The sequence below is a fragment of the Eretmochelys imbricata genome, chromosome 2 (genome assembly GCF_965152235.1).
Source record: "Eretmochelys imbricata isolate rEreImb1 chromosome 2, rEreImb1.hap1, whole genome shotgun sequence".
Lineage (NCBI taxonomy): Eukaryota > Metazoa > Chordata > Testudines > Cheloniidae > Eretmochelys > Eretmochelys imbricata.
In genome coordinates, this window is record NC_135573.1 from 32,119,901 (window position 1) to 32,142,084 (window position 22,184).

At 41.4% G+C, this 22,184-nt stretch overlaps 2 protein-coding genes across 7 annotated transcripts in view; one reads left to right on the top strand and one right to left on the bottom strand.

The window, feature by feature from the left end:
• Window positions 1-5,524, top strand: part of SYBU (syntabulin) — a 54,464-nt gene extending 48,940 nt beyond the window's left edge. The window contains exons 5-7 of the mRNA XM_077808855.1: window positions 878-1,081; window positions 3,194-3,343; window positions 4,396-5,524. Of these exons, the coding sequence (XP_077664981.1) occupies window positions 878-1,081; window positions 3,194-3,343; window positions 4,396-5,524 (1,483 nt within the window). The remainder of the gene's footprint in view (window positions 1-877; window positions 1,082-3,193; window positions 3,344-4,395) is intronic.
• Window positions 5,525-12,773: 7,249 nt separating this feature from the next.
• EBAG9 (estrogen receptor binding site associated antigen 9) overlaps window positions 12,774-22,184 on the bottom strand; it is a 41,590-nt gene continuing 32,179 nt past the window's right edge. For all 6 annotated transcript variants that reach the window (XM_077809870.1, XM_077809867.1, XM_077809868.1 and 3 more), the window contains 2 exons: window positions 21,447-21,538; window positions 12,774-13,330 (listed from right to left, as the gene is read on the bottom strand). In XM_077809870.1, coding sequence (XP_077665996.1) covers window positions 13,210-13,330; window positions 21,447-21,538 — 213 coding nt within the window. In that variant the 3' untranslated portion in view covers window positions 12,774-13,209. The remainder of the gene's footprint in view (window positions 13,331-21,446; window positions 21,539-22,184) is intronic.

Consider the following 22,184-nt stretch of genomic DNA (forward strand, 5'->3'; position numbering starts at 1 on the left):
GGGGTCCCGCTACAAGCCTGCCTGAGGAAGTCTCCTGGTAAATACCAAATTAGACTGCAGTCTTCTAATTGCTTGAGTGTAGATCAGAAAACTTAAATGTGCAGCTTGCTGATTTAGATGGGTGTAGTGGGAATGAGGAGAGTAGGGTGGAGTCAGTGGAAACAAAAAGAAAAGGAGTACTTGTGGCACCTTAGAGACTAACCAATTTATTTGAGCATATTTATATATACATATAAATTTATTTATATTTATATTTATTTATACATATAAATTGGTTAGTCTCTAAGGTGCCACAAGTACTCCTTTTCTTTTTGCGAATACAGACTAACACGGCTGTTACTCTGAAATCAGTGGAAACAGAAACCTAAGTATAGAAAGATAGATCTTGTAATTTTGTCTAAACCATCTGATTCTGACTAACTGCTTCATGGTCAGTGAAAGATACATGGTACCTGGAGATGCTAAGGACATGTCTAAACTGCAAGTGGAGATGTAATTTTCAGCTCAGGTACATGTACACGTGCTAAAAACAGCAGTGTAGCTGTGGTGTGACAGTGGGCCAGCTGCCCCAGGTACAATCTTACCTGAGATCCTAGGTACGTACTTAGGAGGCTAGTCCAACTCACCACCAACCATCCCCATGGCTACGCTGCTATTTTTAGTGTGCTAGCTTGATCAATGCTAGTGAGGGCATGTCTCCTTGAGCTGGAATTTACCCCTCCAGCTCCAGAGTAGAGCTTCCCCAAGAACTTCCTACTCCCCAGCTGCTCTGATTTATTTTGTAGAGCATCATGGGGTGACCTTATAGCAGGACATGCTGTCAGTTGCATGATGCAGTATAACCCAACAAACCTTACTCATTTTGGTTTGCCTTTAGTCGTGGCCCTCATGGACGGAACAATGGATCTTCATCAAACAAGTCTGGAACCAGTCCACCTACTTCTCGTGACAAGGACCTATTGTCAGTACTGTGCAGAAATCAGTTGAGTCCTGTTAACTTCAATCAGAATTATGGAGCTTCTTCAGCCAGTAGCAGTAACTCAGGTTCATACAAGGGAAGTGATAGCAGCCCAGTTATGAGGCAAGTGCTTGTTCCTTTCTCAAAGTTTTAATTCTGTTATCTTATCCTCACCATTCTGTACTGTAAAAAGAAAAGGAGTACTTGTGGCACCTTAGAGACTAACCAATTTATTTGAGCATGAGCTTTCGTGAGCTATAGCTCACTTCATCGGATGAAGTGAGCTATAGCTCACGAAAGCTCATGCTCAAATAAATTGGTTAGTCTCTAAGGTGCCACAAGTACTCCTTTTCTTTTTGCGAATACAGACTAACACGGCTGTTACTCTGAATTCTGTACTGTGGGATCAGTCCTCTGGACTGGAGAATAAAACAGCTTTCACCTCAGTACCACTTTGTAGATTTACAGGCAGGGACTGTGGTATTGGTAAAGGGGCAGTCAGGAACACACTCCATCCTACTTTCCTACCACCTTGATCACCTCAGTGTCACAAGATATATGGTCTCCACTAGCCTAAGGGCACTATCAGCCAGATTTCACATCCAAGTCTGATGCTTTCATGTAGTAGTACGTGGTTTAGTGCTCTTGCTCTTGCTTCACACACACAACTCCCATTGACTAAAGAGGAAGGTGAGTGTGGAGTGGATACAGAAGTTAGTGTCCACTCAAGGCTAGATCCACAAAGGGATTTAGGTACCTAACTGACACTTTAGGTGGCTAAATTCAAAATTTAGATCTTGAAACATGCCTGCTCGGCTGCTGCCTAGCCCCGTCGGCACTTGCATTCCCCCAGCACTTACATTTCTGCTGATTAAAGTCCTCTCGGAGTCTTCACTTCTGCCACTGGGCAGGTGCACAGCCATCTAAGTTCTGCCTGGATATCTAGATCACCCTTGCCCCAGCGGGATCCTCAAACTTAGTGTCCCCCCACCTATCTCTCCTGCAAAGCCCACTCTGGTAAATGGCATTTGTTGAAAGGATTACAATATCCTTGTGGATGAGTCCAGTTCAGACTGTGTGTGTGGCTATGCGTACATGTGCACACTGAAGGCTAGATCACAAAATAGACTTAGAGTCACAACGCCTAATGTTGTGTTATGGGATATTCTGGGGTGGGTGGGTTTCTCAGTCTGTCTTGTTATTTAAATAAATCCATTGGGCCAGAGAGTGAGAGACTCCATAACCCAGTGATTAGGGCACTCCCCTGAGAGGTGGGAGACCCAAGTTCAAGCCTCCATTCCTCATCAGGCAGGGGGCAGCGATTTGAACCTAGGGGTCTCTCATTCTGGTTGAGTGCTCTTACCACAGGGGTAAAGGTTGTGAGGTCACCACCTTTCTTGTAAAAAAAAAAAAAAAAAAAAAAAAAAAAAAAGCATTTAGACACCTAACTCAAGGAGAGGGTTCGCAGCTGTGAAACCTGAGGAAGGCCAGTGCCTCTCTTTGGCCAAGACCTGGGCATCTAACTCCTTTTTAGGCCCCATCCCTCTCCCTCTGCATTTCCTGTTGTCTAACTGAAGTGGCTCCCAGCTCAGCCTGCTGGCCTTTGTGGATCTTAGGCATCTAACTCTCCCCAGGCATGTTATAAGGAGCCTAACTTGGGACTGTGGATGCCACAAGGTTGCAGGGCATGTAAACCTTAGGCAGTGTGATCTAGCCTTCAGTGCGCGCATGTACAAATAGCCACACACACAGTCTGAACTGGCTTCCTCCTTGTAACTCATCCACAAGCTCTAGCTATTGTAATATCCTTTCAACTAATACAATCTACTCAATTAACAATCTGCTTCCTGCTGAATTCCTAACAACCTCACAGTGTGCTGCCTTGTCTATATTAGTGTCAGACATCTCTGCCAGTGACCTTACTGTACACTTGTAGAAACCTTTACCCTATTTTAAGTTAGAGAATATCTGGGTATTTGAAAGTCAAGTCTCTAGTCTGGTATAATTGCACTAAATCCAAGTACAGTAAATAGCAAAATTCTTATTGAAGCCACTGGCAAATGCCTCAAGCACTATGATTTACCAGACTAAATCACTAATGTTTACTGTGAGATACCCAAATTGAGTCCAATGTAAACTCAACTTTGTGCCAGTCAGGACTGATGTGGAATCCATCCTCTCTTAGAAAGGTAAAGAGTTACAGGAATAACACTGTTGTTGTTTTTTTTGTTTCAGGCGGTCGATGAGATATACTTCTTGTGGGGAGAATCATGGCATTAAAGCACCACATCCAGAGCAGTATTTGACCCCACTGCAGCAGAAAGAAGTTACAGTGAGACATCTAAAAACAAAACTGAAGGAATCTGAGAGCAAACTTCAAGAAAGGTACATTTTCTCCCAGAAAAATAATTTGGGAAGAGATGAGATTTATTCAGCAATTTCCACTAGGGAGAAAATCTTGAAGTTCCTACTCCCTTCTTGACTGCAGTGAGTTTTGACTAAGGAGCTTAGAATTTGGCTGTATCTGATTAAATTAAATTGTTTACAGCCATTGCAGGTTTCATAACCCTTTCCATGAATGCGTACAGTATAGTTAACTTTTGGAAAGGAACCAGTGATCTCCTTTGAGCCTGGACTGCATTATAAATATTTTGAAGGGATATTTTTAAAATCAATCTGATATTGCACCAGTAACTTTTGCACATGCAACTGTTGATGCCTTCAGACTTGTAACTATGTTTTCAAGGACTGGCTTTGCAAGTGGCTCAATCAGTTGTCAACATCAGTCATGCCCAAAGAGTGTATTTCTGCAAATATGAGAAGTTACTGCACAATATCGTCTCTTGTTCTAAACCTCTTCGTAATAGAAAAAGTCTCTCCCCCCCACCCTCTTGACAGCAAAAACTCTTTGACAGGAGATCCTGCCTGGTTGTGTTTTTGTTTGTTTTACTCACAATAGTACTATGTAGTGATGTTCTGCAGAAGAACAACCGCTTATATTACACAATAAGAGATATTTCTTTAATTGACAAGTTTATGGTTTGGGTCTGAATCGTGGTGCCTTTGCACAGAGAGACAGTACAGGGGGTGGGGAGAGATTTGAATGAAGTGGGATTTTACACATATCCCTTTCCCCCAAACAAAGGCGTGGCATAGAAAACCGCTGTCATGCTGCCTCCGGAACTTCCTGTGTAGCCCTGACATGTGTGGTTAGGTCAGTGAATCCACTTAGCAGTCAACCAACTTACCTTGCCATCCACTGTCCTCATGTTATACCTCTGCCAGTCCACTGTGAAACTGAACTATGTGCATAGGGGTATTGGTCCAACTTTTTGCAGCATCTCTACGTCCTCACCATCCCTACGTAATGGAATGTCTCTGAATGCTTTAATTGACCAAAGAACAGAAGTTTTATAGTGATTTTGCTTTTGCGACAGGGAAACAGAAATAGAAGAGCTTAAGTCGCAGCTGGCTCGCATGAGGGAAGACTGGATTGAAGAGGAGTGTCATCGAGTGGAAGCACAGCTAGCCTTGAAAGAAGCAAGAAAGGAGATCAAACAACTCAAGCAGGTTATTGAAACCATGAAAAACAGCTTGGCTGAGAAAGACAAAGGGATTCAGAAGTATTTCGTAGACATAAATATCCAAAACAAGAAATTGGAGTCCTTGCTTCACAGCATGGAGATGGCTCAGAGCGGCTCTCTGAGGGATGAGCAGTGTATAGAATATACATGTGGGTCACCTGGTAAGTTTTTAGGTCCAAGTACAATATATTCCAAAATGGTGGACAGCCTAGTTATGGAGGACCAAGCCATGGAGGACAGCAGGCTGCTGCTCAATGATGATATGGCTAATGGGACTGACTTTTTTGAAGAAATTATTCTGGCTGCTACACCTGAATCTGGTGATCCAGCCCTGTTCACTTCCACTACTGGGCCCGCTGCCCTAAACCAAAATGCACTTGAAAGGGTCTGTGCTGAAAAACTAACATCCTCACAGGCAGAGGAGGAGAGTGACAACAGCATGATGATGGAACAGGCTATTCAGACTGATGTGGTGCCATACAGCCCAGATGTGGAGCAGCTCGTTCAGAACATATTCAGATCACAGCATACCAGTCCCATGAGCCCATTTGCTACCTTAAAGGGATTGGATGGATTTCCTGCTCAATGTTTCAGTGAATCTGCTTTGCTACTGGACTTAAATCCCAGTGATCCAAACTCTGCCATCCTTTTGTCTCCCATGGAGTCTCCAGGTAGCAAGGGGGATTGGAGCATTAGTGAAAACCGTGTTATGAAGGAACTTGACTTTACAGCCTCCCATGATGAAACATTCAGAAATGTCATTACTCTCTCTCAGGCAGGCATCACGAAAAGGTACTGGAGCAGCAGTTTCCTTGTAGATCTTTTGGCTGTAGCAGCCCCCATTGTACCAACAGTAATGTGGGCGTTCAGCACTCAGCGAGGTGGAACGGATCCGGTCTATAACATCGGTGCACTGCTTCGTGGCTGTTGCCTGGTGGCACTGCACTCGCTGCGCCGTGCACCTTTCAGTACCAAAACCTAAGTGCAGCTGCCCAGTCGTGAGTGCTGGTTGGTGGGGGAAGAATTACAATAGACCATAAAAAGTGTGTGTGTATAATGGCAGAGTCTGTCTTTTTGCTCCTGAATATTTGATTTGCACTATATTTAGTTGAAAACATGTTTGTTGTTTGAAACTGAAGGAAGGCTCGGTGACGTGGCGGCTTGGTCCTACTAAATGTACTACCTGTGTACTTTAGCAAGCATGCTGTCGCTTTTCATTTGTAGTCTGATGTATCGATTCTTACACTAAAAGCTCATACTTCCAAGGCAGCTTCGGGCATGTATTGTATGTCTGTCTTGCTTAGTGCTCTTGTAAAATATATAATTGCCCTAGCATTCCACTGGTCTTTGTGTACAAGGGGACAGTAACCAAAAATGCATTTGTGTAGGTTGTTGGGCATCTTGAATCTTGCTATGTTTGATAAATAGGGGGTAAATATATTTTATGCATATTATTTTAAAGTCTTAAATGAACTCTTATTGTAACCTGCTAGTCATTCAAACCATGAAATATTCTCTTTAAGTGTATTGTGAATTAACTTTTTTGCTTATTTAATCGTGTTTTATTGGAAACAACAGATTTATAATCACAAATTACAGTAAAGCATGTTAAAAGTATGAATTGGTGTTTTATTTTAGCAAAACCCTCACCTGCAATAAACTATTAAAAATTAATGCAGCTTTAAGGTTGAAATTTTACACACAGAGGAGGTAGGAGCCCAGTGAATACACCAGGGCAGTGGTTTTCAAACTGCGGGTCGCGACCCAGTATTGGGTCCCGGAATGTAAAGCACTGGGTCGCAGCAGCTCTGGTTAGCACTGCTGCCTGGGCCATTAAAAGTCCCATCAGTGGTGCTGCCCAGCTAAGGCAGGCTAGTCCATACCTGTTCAGACACTGCGCTGCACCCCAGAAGTGGCCAGCAGCAGGTCCAGTTCCTAGGCGGGGGGAGGGGCATGGGGTGCCACGTGCTGCCCCCACCCCAAGCACCCGCTCCGCACTCTCATTGGCCAGTTCATGGCCAATGGGAGCTGGGGGAGCAGTGCCTGCGGGTGAGAGCTGCGCGGAACTGCTTGCGCACCTCCGCCTAGGAGCCGGACCTGCTGCTGGTTGCTTTCGGGGCACAGCGCGGTCCACGGTGCCAGGAAGCCTGCCTTAGCACCCCCACTGTGCTGCTGACCGGGAGCCACTCGAGGTAAGTCTGCACCCCAACCCTGCACCCCAATCTCCTGCCCTAGCCCTGAGCCCCCCCAAACCCAGAGCCCCTTCCTGCACCCCAAACCCCTCATCCCTGGCCCCAGCCCAGAGTTCTGACCCCCTCCTGCACCTCTGCCCTAGCCCAGAGACCCCTCCCACATCCTGAACCCCTCATTCCCAGCCCCACCCTGCAGCCCTCACCTCAACCCTCTGCTCCAGCCCTGCGCCCCTCCCACACATCAAACCCCTCATCCCCAGCTCAGTTGGGTCATGGGCATCAACAGTTTTCTTCAACTGGGTCGCCAGAAAAAAAGTTTGAAAACCACTGCACTAGGGTACTGTAGATTGGCATTGTTACAACAGGAGAATTTGGCCTGAAAAACTTGGTTATGGCTCCCACAGCAGCTAGTGATCTAGAAATGAAGTGTTCTGTATTCAGTCACCAGTCCCCAAGCCATCAGTTCCAATCTTCCACCTATTTTGTATCATTGTGGATTGGGTTAACTTTAATCCTTTAACATATTTAGAATTTGGCCCCGTCCAGTTGCTCTGGGAACCCATATTCTGAATTTCTGCAATCTGAGAAGTGTAAAAATCTCATCCTTAATTTTGGATTCCTGTATGTCTTTGCATTGTTTCCCTAGCTTTTTTTCAAAAGCCAGTGGGTCCTAATGAGTTTAGTTGACTTTTGAACACATGCTCTAACATTTGCATGCTGCCATATGTGTACATCCGAATGCAAATGCTGTGTCCCCCTCTGTGCACAACTGGAATTGCATGTGCAGATCCTAGAGAGGTAGCAGTGTCTGGTGGATAAAACAAACGGAATGAGATACAGTCTATGCCTGACTCTCAGAACCTTCTTGCAGTGAGACCTTAAGACATTTAACCTCACTGTTGTCAAGTTTTTCCTTTTGTAAAGCAAGTGTAACAGCACTTTCCCATGCCACCTACTTCAGAGGGGTATTGTAAGGTGTGACTACTGATATTCATGAAGTGCTTTGACTGGAAGGGACTATCACTTGATAAATATTAAATACCCATGGGCAGTGGGCTAACTGGCCAATGTGTAGGAAACAGTCCACAGGCAGGTAGCTCATTTACAGATACTGATGAGAGTTTACCTGGACCCTAGCACTTCCCTGCATTAATAAGACATTCCCTGACTGCACCTTATGTTTTCCTAGTAATACTTTATTCTTAAACAAACCCTCCTCCTCCATCATTCCTGATGCATTAGTGCTCAGTGTGGTCTAAGGACTACAGGATAGGTGGTGTAAGTGAATGCAAGGGAGTCAAGTTGGTGTAATTTAAGCATCAAGAGGCTGTAAGAAGACAGACATTAAAGCTTTTCCTGTCTACTCACACCCCCTCTTAAATGCTTTCTGTGCTACTCCCAGCTTGTGACACCTCTCCACCCCCAGCAGCCACCTAACTGGACTGCCTTATGTTTGTCACTTACACACCTCTACAAAGCCCACAGTTTTAGTTACACCTGTGCCAACTCCTGCATACCTACTGAAATCGAAACAGTAAGATTTGTGCTCAGCCAGGCAGAGAGGTAAAGCAGCATTTTATCAACCCAAAAATTTCACCTCAGGGCTGAGAAACAGCCTGGGAAATTTCACAGGCAATTAGTTAAAAGGCAGGCCAAAACTCCTAGACAGGTGTGCAAACAAAGTGATTTCTTAACCCTAAGATTCTAAACAAGCAGAACGATAACTTCTTAATCTTTAGCTGTAAGAATATACTAAAATGAAAATCATGCTGTGTTCACATGGTGATGTAAGGGTACTGTAAGCCCAACTTCCTGTTCCAAAGAATGTGGCATAACAGGCAAGAAAACCAGACCCAGGGCAACAGTTCTGATACAGGAGTTTGCGGTGAAGTCAGGACTTCCCAGGTAAAATCAAGGAGCTCAAACATCATGTGCAGAAATCCCAGGGAGGGATTCAGAGGAGGAAGAGCGTGGTTGGTTCGGCCGTAGGGGAGTGTGGCTTTAGCAGAGGCATTTTGACTAGACTGGTTGAGAGCAGCAGCAACATGTGGGGAAGTCAATATAGAAAAGTAGAACAGAAAGTAATCACATTGTAGCCTGTAGTAAGATTGATGTATGGAGAAGGCCTTGGCCAAGACTAAAAGAGAAGAGAGCGCAAAAAGGCCAGGACATAAGGAAAGGATGCAGTGGAAGATGAGAAAAAGTAGAGTTGTCATTGGGTATGCCTACACTGCAAAAAATACAGCAGAGCATCTCAGAGCCTGGGTCAACTGACTTGGGCTCATGAGGCTTGTGCTACAGGGCTAAATATAGCAGTGCAGACGTCCCTGCTCCAGGTGGAGCCTCAGCCCCACCCTCACTGGGTCCCAGTGTTCAGGCAGGAACATCTACATGGCTATTTTTAGCTCTGGTCAGGTGACGGGGGCTCTGAAGCTCACTGCTACATGATTTTCTTTGCAGTGTAGATATACCCACTGGTGATAGAGAAGGTAGGTGGAGAAGCAAGATGAGAAGTTCAGTTTTGGAGACAGGATGGATTGGAATGGGTGGCTGGACAGAGATATGAAGGTTGGGGGTAGAGAGGTAGGTACGGTCTTTGGAAGGGTCAGCTGATGAGAACTACAGAAACCTGAGGAATGCCAACAGTTCTGGGACTGCCCAGCTGAAGTAATGAAGAATTACAGTAAGTTAGTGTTTTAGAATTCATAAACATTCCCACAAATATTCCTTCCATTTTCAGTTACCTGAATTTATCTTGCGTTCAGCATAGCCAGCCCCAGCAAGTGCTGGCTGCATAGCTGACATGAATATGATAGATGCAGCTGTAGGGTTTTGCACAGTAGCGGGAACGGGACTCTATCGGTTAGGATTAAAAGCAAAAATGAACCACTAGAAGAGGAGGGTTGTGCACCAATTTACCATGCAAGCTCACACCAGTGTACAGTACGGGATAGCATCTCTTGTCAGACTTATCCCTTTTATAGCAGCATACTAATACCAATTCCATCTCCAAGGTAAGAACACACATAGCTTTGTTTTATCTTCTGCACTATTAACAAAGCATGTGCAGTCTGAGTATAACTCTGTGCCCTTGGACACAGAAAAAACCCCAAGTAATTTAAGGGCTTAGCCATCTTCAGCTAAATGAGTGGTGATGGTTGGCTCAAAGATACTCGCACAACCCGGAGGAAGAGAGAGTCAGACATGGGGAGTCTTGGTAAAGATACGGAGAATGCACAAGGTCACAGCTGGTTAAGGACTATACAGGACTCTCCAGACTTAAAAATAAATAAATGCATTGTTAGGTCCATTGAACTGTAAGTCCCCATCTCAAAATGACCCTTTGTTAAGATGTACCCCACATCTTGGTTCCTTTATTTATATTTTATAAATTGTGGATATTTCAAGTGGATGCCAGTTATATCTGATCTTTGAATGATGAGAAAAACAGTAGTTAACTATTGTATAAAAAGCCAATACCTTAAGGATTAGGAGGTATTTAATATTTCATAATCTTCACTGTAAATAGGATGTGCATGAATTTCTCTCTATTTTCAACACTTCCTCACACTAGTCAATTAGAAATTACAGCAATTTAAGGGATACCATGATTCAGAATACACAGAATATTTATTCTCTTTGTATAATCTCATTCGCAAAGCAAGACTTCCTATCATCCCCTCTTATTCTGTCAAACACATAAATCAATTCATAGTAAACATTTTTGTTTCCCAGAAGGCATGTTCAGAGCCTGGAAATACTCCATTCTTTCTACCAGACATTTTTGGAGGGCACGCTGCTACATACACAGTTCAATAATTTTTAAAGATGTCAAGTGATTCTAACAAGTTTTCCTTTTGTTAAGCATGAATAGTGACAAGTGTTCAACAGAGTTGTAATGACACTAAATACCAAACATTTGTTTTCATCTTGAAAGTCAAAATGCATTTACAGCTTGAACCAGTCAAATTGAGTCCAAGCCAAAGCTATGTATGCTCTGCGTTAGTGAGTGCAAAAGCCAGACAATTGTCTTGGGAATAATTTTCATGAGGCCACAGCCTTATTATGCCATTCCTTAGTATTTCCATCACTGGGGCTACTAAGGAAGATGAAGCAATGATAAGGACCGATATTCCCTCCTGAGCTAAAATCAGTTCAGCACAAAGTTACACCAGATGGCTACTACTTCCCCATTCTCATGGCACACCTGCCCTGTCCCAGGAGGGGGTTAGAGTCACCTTTAAAATTGCTCTAAACTTATGCTAGTTGACAACAGTCCTGATGAAACTGAAGACCCCATAAAGTTGAGGCAATGCGGTGACACTCCTGTCCTACCGTCTTCCTGCCACTCCAACCTTATCGTCAGAAGGCAATTGTCATGGGTACAGAGTATGTGGATTTGACATCAGTTGAGAGCTTCCCTGCAGTGGCGGCGTTCTTAACCTGTCTTGGCATCTGAGACTTGTCTTCCTATTGTGTCTACAAGACACCTATCAGTTTTGGGCATTATATATAGAATAGAACCATTGTACACACGCAGGGAGAGGGGAGGTTTACTCCAGTTTCAGGCTGGAAGATAATCCAGTGGGTTATCTGACCCTCAGATGAGAGGTGGCAGAGAGAATGGGTCCAAGAATTAGAAGTGATGTTCATTTGGAAGCTGATCATTTTTAAGAGCCTCCTCCTGCCATCAGCAAAAATTGCTGTTGTCCAGTGGGGGTTTGCCTTTTCGTGTATATAGGAAAGGGTTGCAGCCAGCCATGCGCTGCTTTCTGTGGCTCAGGGGACCATCAGTAGGTTGTATAGGACTGGGCCTTAGCTTTGGCTGTATATATCACATTTTTTGTTTTATAATATGTTTGCCCTGTATACAAATCCTTTTCAGAAGAATCCTAGTATACAGTACAGAATGTATGCAACGTTTCAGAATAGCAGCAGTGTTAGTCTGTATCTGCAAAAAGAAAAGGAGTACTTGTGGCACCTTAGAGACTAACAAATGTATTTGAGCATAAGCTTTTGTGGGCTACAGCTCACTTCATCAGATGCATGCAGTGGAAAATACAGTAGGATGATTTTATATACACAGAGAACATGAAACAATGGGTGTTACCATACACACTATAATGAGAGTGTAGTGGTAACACCCATTGTTTCATGTTCTCCGTGTATATAAAATCAACCTACTGTATTTTCCACTGCATGCATCCGATGAACTGGGCTGTAGCCCACAAAAGCTTATGCTCAAATACATTTGTTAGTCTCCAAGGTGCCACAAGTACTCCTGTTCTTAATGTATGCAACGTTCACCTCCACCTACCACTGAAATGTAGCCACCTTTGGACTGGAAGACGGCAGCCATTTTGGTTGCAAAAATTAAAGTTTTCAGGAGGGGAAAACTTCCCCCATCCAACAGATTTATTGGGGGAATGTTTAGGAAGACTTAATACAATTGGAATCTGCTTAGGACAGCGTGGTTAATAGCCCATTGATCATATAAATAACCAGATATAGATATATTGTCTGAACAGCTCACCAATACAGAAAGGTCATTAAAGAACCAATCACGCTTTTTACCAATGACATTACATAAATAAATGTGCTCCCATAATAGCATGCAGGATCAACTCTAAAATGAAAAAAGTATGCAAGTCAGACTGATATTAAAATGTTATCGTGCCAATCTCTTCCACTTGAGACATCTCTGCCTACAATTACAGTGCATTCCTTTCTTGGATTGCAAGTATAACAGTACTGAAAACGGTGTCAGCAAAAAATAAAATCCACTTCATTTCCACCCCTGCTGGTCCTCAACCACAGCAAGCCTGTTTCTGTTGTTATAAAAAAGGAAAAAACTGTATGGATGATAATCATCTCAACAGAAACAGAAGCATTATTTTCCTTTCGGTATAGGTCAATATCATCTTACATAGGAGAATGCAAGCATATTTTTATAGCATCTTTCCCAACATTTATAAATAAGACAATTAAGAGTGGAACAGCAAAGGTGCATTTTCTGAAATTAAGCACAGAAGCAAAGAATTCTTTAAAATTATTTAATTACACTTTTCAGGTAAGCATAATAGATAATACAGTAGATTTCCCACCACTGAATTATTTACACCCTTTTTTCTTTAAGCTTCCACCATCTGTTAGAGTTTATGTCCCCACCATCAGACTGTCACTGCAGCAATCACTGTTCTTGTATAAGGGGGTGGTGCTGGAATAGCGCTATTGCAGGAAACATTGTTCCATCAAGGTATGATTTGCAGGGTTGGTGTTTTATTTTTAAGATCCATCTACTAATAGTTCAAGATACTTTATGGGAGAATTCGGGCTCCAAGATGGCCTGAAGAATGCATTAAAATCAAGCAGTGAGTTGAGTTCTAAAAATACTTAAATCAATACAAATGATGCTTTATGTTGTGAAACTGGGATTCTTCTTCCTGCTGGTACAGTCATCCTAGAAGTGCTTGTGTTAGGATAGTTTTACACCAATTTTGTTCTGCTCTTTCTTCATTAGCCTTTGTGCCTCTTTCTCCATTTTCTTCCTTTGTTGTTCTGCTGCTCTCCTTTCCCTTTCTGCTATTTTCTGCTGCCTGCAATTTGAAGAGAGAACATCAGATTCACACCTTTAGAAAACAGTGCAAGATCCCTTTTACACTGGCTGAAGCTATACAACTCTTATTTACATGTTTTCAATAAATACTGAACTTCTTACTTCAGGAAAAAAAGACTCTTGTAACTGTGAGCATTAAAGTATACTGAGCCTGCAAGCCCCTTTAGGAATGATGCCTGAAATTCTGCGCTATTCCTGTGCTCCTAATTACGCAGTTATCAGTTAACCTGCCTTTTCCTCATGCTCAGATTGTTTAAGCTTTAGTTGAAAGAGGGCATATTCTGCACTTTAAGTAAATTGCTGATGTCAAACTTCGCTTCTGTTAAATCTCTTACACTGCATTTTCCCCAGTGAAGACAAGGGCTATAGATCTTATCTGTTGGGATCTCTGTATCAGAATCCAGTAACTGTACTTTATTCTTGAGCTGTATGAGATTTTAAGCAATCTTTCTGGCTAAGCCCTTGTGTCTCACTTTTAAAAGTCAGATACTTTTTTCACTGCAGAAATTGCTTCATGGATTTGATCCAAAAAGCCTACTGAACTCAATGAAAGGATTCCCATCGATTTCAAGGGCTTTGGATCAGGCCTAGTAGGAACCTCTGAACAAGCCGAAGAATTTCATGAGATATAAGAAGAATGTAACTGATATACAGATGTGCAAATGAAAGACCCATGAGATCACTAGGGAGATATATTTGGAATGAGTTGGGAAGGGGGGAGAATAAGTAAAATAATGTATCAATCCAAGACTTTTGTTAAAAAGTTGGTTGGTTGTTTTTTTGTTGTTACTTTTCCATTTTTTGTGTACAGTTTTGTATCATGCTTTTAAAGATAATCAAGACTTTGTATACAGATCTAGTGAAATTTCTTAGATTTCATGCAGTGACCTTTCTTCTAAATGCATTTCTGCATTTATCAGTCCTCCAAACATCCATAATACATAGGTACAACTGGGATTAACTAGGGTAAATACAGTTATACAAACAAGCTACTTAAAAAAAAAAAAAATCAGTCAGCCTTAGTCTAGAATCAGAATACTCAAAATAAGGGCCTGAGTTTTCTAGATTTTAGAGTTTGCTTGCTTTGAGTTTCTCTTCTCTTTTGTGCCCCAACAGGAATTTCATTTGCCTGCCCACTCCCTCAATAGAAATGCTGGAAAATCTTTTCCTCTCAACACTCTCCCTGAGACCCAGACAGACTGTCACTCCTGCCTCGCTTCCCACATCTTCTCTATTGTCAGTCAAGTTCTCATATGTTGTCTAGGCTGCTTTCAAACTCCAGCTGCTGATGCAACACCACTTGTTCTTCAATAGTGTCCAAATTTGCCCCAGCTCCCAGTTGGGTTTATTCTCCACCTTAAACCTGGGCATTAACCATTTTGACCAACGAGCCAGAGTACTAAGGGCTAATCTACTTTTTGAGATTTGTTTTCAGAGTTAAAGAATTAGTTAGAAAGTTAACTGAACTCCAAACTCCACACAGTAGAGTAACTGAGGGTGTAATTTCCACACTACAATGCACAACTGGATGCTATCACATCTCCCTCACTCTGTATGGGGACAGTCTAAGGACAAGTACAGACTGACTGGGAAATACACATGGCAAATCCATAATGGTAGAAAACTATTTTTGCTCTGATGTCTCAAAGCTCTGTATCAGTGTGTAATTTTATTTTTATAGAAACTGTAAAAAAAAGAACACATACTTTTTCTCAATTGTAACTGGCTAGATTAAACACTGGAATTAAGATGTTTACCATTACCTACATTTTTTTTTTTTTGAAAGTTAGCTATTAGGTCACATAGGAGAATATAATTCAATAGCTCAGATTTCTAAAATATTTTGGGCTTGATTATGCCAAATGCTGAATGCTTAGCTTCCACTGATATTAATGAGCAAGTCCTTATTCACTTAAAAATATTATCATGTCAAATTAAAACACAAGACATTGATCGAAACCACAAACACCAGACCTGAGAACCCTCAAACTCTGGATTAGAATATCACTGCTCAGCCCTTCTTTAATTTAAAGCAGTATGGCCTCTGAATCAGGTTGCCACTGGGATAGAAATTAAAAAGCAAAAGAAACATCAGCCTGTTCCACAGTGTCTATCCCTGAGGCAGCATCTTTCTGCTATTGCTCTCAGAGCTCAGGCCATCACTGTCTGAAGGATTTGTGCAAAGGGTCAGCTCTCTGGTTGCCATGAGCACACAAAAATTATGTTGCTAGAGAAACAAGATAGAATTTGTTCATTTTATTTCCCCCTCCGTTAAATTTTCCCAGGCGTGGGAGGTGAGTGGCACAATAACAGTGACTGAATCTATACTCCAGCAACTGAGGGATGAACGCCATCTTCTGTATTTGATAAGCAATAACAGATAGAGAGGTAAGGAGGATCCCGGATTCAGTATTATTCCATACTTTTGTTAATCATGGTGGCATGGAATATGCTATTTAAATATGTACACAATAAATCTCCCAGCTCTCTTGCAGGTTTTCTGAAGGGTAGGATTAAAACATGAGCGTTTCGATGAACTGAAAGATCGGGTAATATCAAAAATGAGATTCAGTGATAGCAAAGCAGTTCATGTTGGAAAGAATAATTGAATGGGGGAAATAAGGGCAAGGCAGTGGGGAGGATGTAAGGTTTTTAGTGAATAGTAAATTAATCCATCTAAATAAAGAATGCATACCTCACAGAAGTCCAGTGTTATATTAGTTGTATAGGCACAATCAGAGAGAAAGTTGAAAGAAGAAAAGGAGGACTTGTGGCACCTTACAGACTAACAAATTTATTTGAGCATAAGCTTTCATGAGCTACAGCTCACTACATCGGAAAGCTTATACTCAAATAAATGTGTTAGTCTCTAAGGTGCCACAAGTCCTCCTTTTCTTTTTGCGGATACAGACTAACACAGCTGCTACTCTGAGAGAAAGTTGAGAGAAGACTAGATCATCTAATCTGACTTCCTGTCTAACACAGACCATTACATTTTATCCAGTTACCCCTTTAGGGTCCAATAATGTGTGTTTGGCTAAAGCATAACTTCCAGAAAGGCAGTCAGTCTTGATCTGAAAACATCAGGAGATGGAGAACGTACCCCTTCCCTTGGTTTGTTCTAATAGTTAAATCATCTCATTGTTAAAAATCTGTACCTCATTTCTAATTTGAATTGGTCTGGCTCCAGCTTCCAGTCATTGGTTCTTGTGCCTTTCTCTGCCAGACTAAAGAGCCAGTTAGCACCTGGTATTTCTCCCTGGGAATGTTCTTGTCCCCCTGAAGCGTTCCTAACCTTTGTCTGCCAGAAGCTGGAAATGGGCGACAGGGGATGGATCACTTGATGATTACCTGTTGTGTTCATTCGCTCTGAAGCACCTGGCACTGACCATTGTCAGAAGACAGGATACTGGGCTACATGGACCATTGGTCTGCCCCAGTATGGCCGTTGAAGTTCTTATGTTCTTGTATACAGCAATAAAGTCACCTCTCAATCTTCTTTTCAATAAACTAAACAAATCGAGCTCTTTATGTCTCTCACTGCAAGGCATTTTCTCCAATCTTCAAATTATTTTTTGTCTCTCTGTTCTGCATCCTCTCCAATTTTTCAGCATCCTTTTTAAAATGGACACCAGACCTGTTTGCAGTATTCCAGCATCAGTCTCACCAATGTCTCATACGGAGGTAAAATCACCTCCTCACTCTTACTCCCATTTACACACCCAAGGAGCACATTAATCCTTTTGGGCACAGCATCACACTTATGTGCTGACTTGCTTGTCCATTATAACCCCTAAATCCTTTTCAGAGTCTCTGCTTTCCTTGCAGCAGTCCCCCATACTGTAGGTACGGCCTGCATTCCTTGTGCCTAGATGTAGGAATATCACAAACATGAAGGCAGCTATTCTGTCCTACATGGGCCAGCTTAGGAATCAAGAGAAGAGAGATGAAATGTGCTTCTTTTAGGAAAGACTGAAGGAGGCATGAAAATTGTCTGCATATGTGTAAAAGATGGCTATAAAGGAGACAGGAATCCATTACTTCTAGTCACTGAGGCAGAAAAACTAATGGGTTTAACAACTATTAGGCAAACTAACTTAGATCAGCTGAATAGATGTGATGTCAAGGGAACTGTGGAGCTATTCACCATCAGTCTTGTACACTAGTACTCTAAATCCCAAGGGAGTGCCATCAGCCTGCATCAAGGATGTTTATTTTGCAATCTGCAGCTTTCCCTCATCCTAGCATCCTGAATAGCAGACATGCTGCTCTGTGTTTCACAGCAACAGCCTACTACTAACCCACCAAAAGGAAATTCTGGCGCAGTGATTTGGGTGGGAGAGAGAGGGAAAACAAAAGGCTGCATGTGAAGATACCAACTATGCAAATAGTTCATATATGTAAAAATAATGGTATTTCATCAAAGTCTCATGTGGAACTAAATATTTAGCACTAACAAGAGTTAATGGCAGCACTCAGAGGCTTAGTAATCACAACTACTGCCAACAGTTCATATGCTCTCTCTTTAAACTGCAAGCTACACAGAGAATTCCTGCCTGCACTAAGATTCCTAAGTGGTTTACTGCACCCTCTGCTGGCTAACCAAGCCATTTTTGTTTTGTAGACACCATACATGCAATAACATGCATGACAAAAAGGAGCTCTCGCAAAGATGCACACACCAATGGTGTGTTAATGTCACCATTACATCTCCTGTGATATTATAGATATATCAACTGGCTTTGCTGTAGTAAGATACAACTTTTTGCTGCTGTTTCAAGTTTGCAGGTCACTGTCTAGAATTTTAAATATTCTCTACCAAAAGAGCTTAAATGGTGGTGAAAGATCAAACTAGTATAAAACTATATATGATACATAGGAAAGAAATATTTAATAAGGGGGTCTTCAATTTCCAGAGAAAAGTATAATACAATCCAATGGCTGGAAGTTGAAGCTAGACAAATTCAGATGGGAAATAAGAATTTGAATATAAGAATAATAAATTTTTAATACTGAGAATAATTAATGGGCAAATTTAATGGGCAGGAGGTTTAAAACAAATAAAAGGAAGTTCTTCTTCACTCAGCAACCTGTGGAACTCCTTGCCTGAGGAGGTTGTGAAGGTTAGGACTATAACAGGTTTAAAAGAGAACTGGAAAAATTCATGGAGGTTAAGCCCATTAATGGCTATTAGCCAGGATGGGTAAGGAACGGTGTCCCTAGCCTCTGTTTGTCAGAGGGTGGAGATGGATGGCAGGAGAGAGATCACTTGAATATTACCTGTTAGGTTCACTCCCTCTGGGGCACCTGGCATTGGCCACTGTCGGTAGACGGGATACTGGGCTGGATGGACCTTTGGTCTGACCCAGTATGGCAATTCTTATGTTCTAACCACTGGAGCAACTTACAAAGAGTCATGGGGGATTCTCCTTCATTGACAATTTTTGAATCAAGATTGGATGTTTTCTAAACGATATGTCTAGGAATTATTTTGGGGAAGTTCTATAGCCTGTGTTATATAGGAGGTCAGACTAGATGATCACAGTGGTCCCTTCTAGTCTTGAAATCTATGAAAAGGTTAAAGAAGAAACAGAATCTGTTCCAGGCTAAGTTTGTTCCTGTTCTCATTAATATAGTGCCCACAACCTGCCAGAACCAAATCTGGATGCCTATAGTTAGGCAGCTAAATCAAAATATAGGTAATAAAAGCAACCCAAGTGTCTGAGTATCCGCTGCCACTGACTGCAATGGGAACTGGAGGGAGGACAGTAGAGAGGACTCATTTATTTAGTAGTAAGATTTGGAGCTAAGTGCCTAAGAACAGGCACCCAAATTGGCCTAGGCACTTTACAAATAGAGATGAAGAAAAGGCCTGCGCCACAAAGAGCTTACAACCTAGATGGACAACACACAGATGAAGCCAGGCAAAAGCGACTCCACAAAAGCACAAAGAATGACAAGACAGTGCAAGCAGAGCAAACCTCTGGTGAGTTCCAGCATTCCCTTTTTTTAATCCCTTGCAAATTAACCCAGTCCAGAGGGGAGGATTATAGTGTGCAGGATTTTGGAGAAAAGTGTGTATTCAGAAGTGACTTGACGGGGCAGAAGCACAAAGGACCATATCAGGTAGAGGACAGGTATGGGAGACAGGAAAGATTTCAACGTGCACGTTGAGACAAAGGGTGAAAATAAAATGTTAAAAATCTCTAATACAAGTCAACATTCAGCAGTATAATTGTTCTGTGTGTACTGTATATACATACAACACAAAGAAATCCACTTATTAGTGCATGAAAGTACTTTCAATCAAAAAGATTTTGGAAGGACATTTTGACCTTTTTGCCTGACTCAGGGAAGATGATTTTCTTCTTCCAGAAACAGCACCACAATGTAAATGAGACATTAGGACAAACATATGAAATGTATGCAAGAATTAAGGAGCTGCAGCTGGTTTCTTTGCAGCTTCCCCTCTCTACTGCACTCAGTGGAAACAGCACAGTGAATGACAATACGTTTGTTACAATGTAAACAGATGTGCTGCTGCCCTGTTATGACAGCCTAGCAAAAACTGTCTCAATAGCTGCAGCAGCCAGAGAGGTGAATTCTCTGCCCTCCACCAGCAGAAAGCCTGGGACAGTTAGCTTTTGCCTTCCTCCATTTTTCTTTTTTAAAACAAAGGCAAACACAACGTCAGTGCACTGAGAAGTTTTCCCAATTAAAAATTAAGTCAGGAAACATAAAAAAGTACCAACAGCAATGTTAACTCAGCCATTCCACATGTACAGACAATGTTCTCGTCAATCTTTTCCAGTTAAAATGTGTAGCTTAGTATTCTTGCTTATGGTATAAAATGCAGGAGGATAAAACAGAAAGAGACAGAAAACGGATCCAAGTTAACACTGCCAATGGAAACCTTTACATTCCTGACAATGATCTGAATTGTGCAGCCATAATAATGTATTCAAGCTGTATTTTTACATTTATTTATATTATACTGCACAACACTTAAATTGCCAGACTAGGGGAGTGCTGAAATTATTTTATCATAATCAATACGGACAAAATGTAATTTCCAAAATCTGAAATTGGTATTGAAATTGGTATTGTTCAAAAATAATGTGCTTAACCCATTCTCGCAGTTGTTAAATGAAAAAAGGTTCCAAAAACAGATACTGTGGTGATGAACACAGTATAAGAATCTAAACAGAAAAAAGTCTTCGAGCATGATTGTGCATGGACATCCTTCATCATGAGGCTGCAAAAGGACATAAATACCCTAAAATTGTGTAAAATTGTACTATATGCTTTGACATTCTAGACCTATCAGTGTCCCTTCTCCCGTCTGATTTTAAAAAGTGTGCAGAAATTTTAATAAAATATGCACACTGACACTATCTAATAAACTAGTGATGTTTACAGAAAGTCCTATTTGTTATTTTAACTAAGTTAGTAAGAATACGGTTGAGTTTGTGTGGATTCAAGAATTTACTTACTTAGTATTTCTGCTCAATTTTCAACTGGAAAAAAAAACAAAACACCCCACCTTTGATTCCTCACATTCTGTCCTAAACTGTTGTACAACACTTCCCATCTTTGAATTTAACAGCACACTGCTATGTATGTATTCTATAAGTACTTCAGAAATCACCAAATTGAAAGATGCTATTGGTACATCAAGGTTTTTTATTGTGATTGTACTATTTGTACACGCTAGTGACTCAATTTTTTTCTCTTATGTACATTGCTATTAAATTTAGTTTTAATGTAGCACTGTACAGAGTACACTTTATCTTTATTATTTCTAGACTGTAAAGTAATTAACACTGCCCCTTGCTACATAAAATCCCAGTATTCTTCTTATATAAAGAAGTGTTTAACATGCTAAATTCTTGGCACATGTGAATAAGGTCTTAATGGAAGGAGAGCGTATGGTATAAAATTTGTATATACTGAAGATCTGGGAGGGAAGGAGAGTGAAATCCTAGGTAATGCATGTTGCACAAATTAAGTAGGGTTGTTAAATTGTAAAATTGGCTAAAATATGATTGTGCTAAAAATTGCTCAAGTCTGGTCAGATACAGAATTGTTTAAATTACCTAAGTACTTCTTCTGCCTGCCAGGCAGCATCTTCCTCTTCTTCCCAGGCATTAGTATTTTCCTGCCAAGTATCCAAGTCTCCTAGTTCAGGCTGAAAACAAAAGACCAAGAATATAATAAACATATGCAAACCATCTCCTCACCTCATTTCCAGATAAAACTATGTTGAAACTCCGAAAGCAAGGCTATTTGGTGTTAAGGGTTTTATATATCTGCTTCATGACAATATGGAAAGAGACTCTCCAAGTACCAGACAGGATTGTTTTGAGTTTCCCAACCATCCCCCCACTCAAAAAACCCCAAATAAACAGACAAAAAACCCCACCCCAAAATCAAAACCCACAACAAACCACAGTGAAGATGTTAAAAACAACTACTGATCTGAACACAGTGAAGCCAAATACTGATGGAGCTAGCCTGCTTTCTTTAGAACCAGGTACTAAAACATCTGCCTAGCTTCCAGAATTTTCTAGATTCTAGCAAAGTCCCCACCCACTGCTACTCATCCACATGCTTTCCCCACTTTCCAATGTATAATATCAATCATTATCTATCTTAGATACTTATATGGCCTCAATTACGGTAATGTAAAGTGATGTGACCCCTGAAGAAACCCCTAGTGTAGATGCAGTTATATCAGCAAAACTGCACTTTTACTATTATAGCTTGTTTTACCCTTTTGGGGGAGGGGGTGGTTTTCCTCTACTGGTGCAAAGTGCAGCTTTGCTGGTACAGCT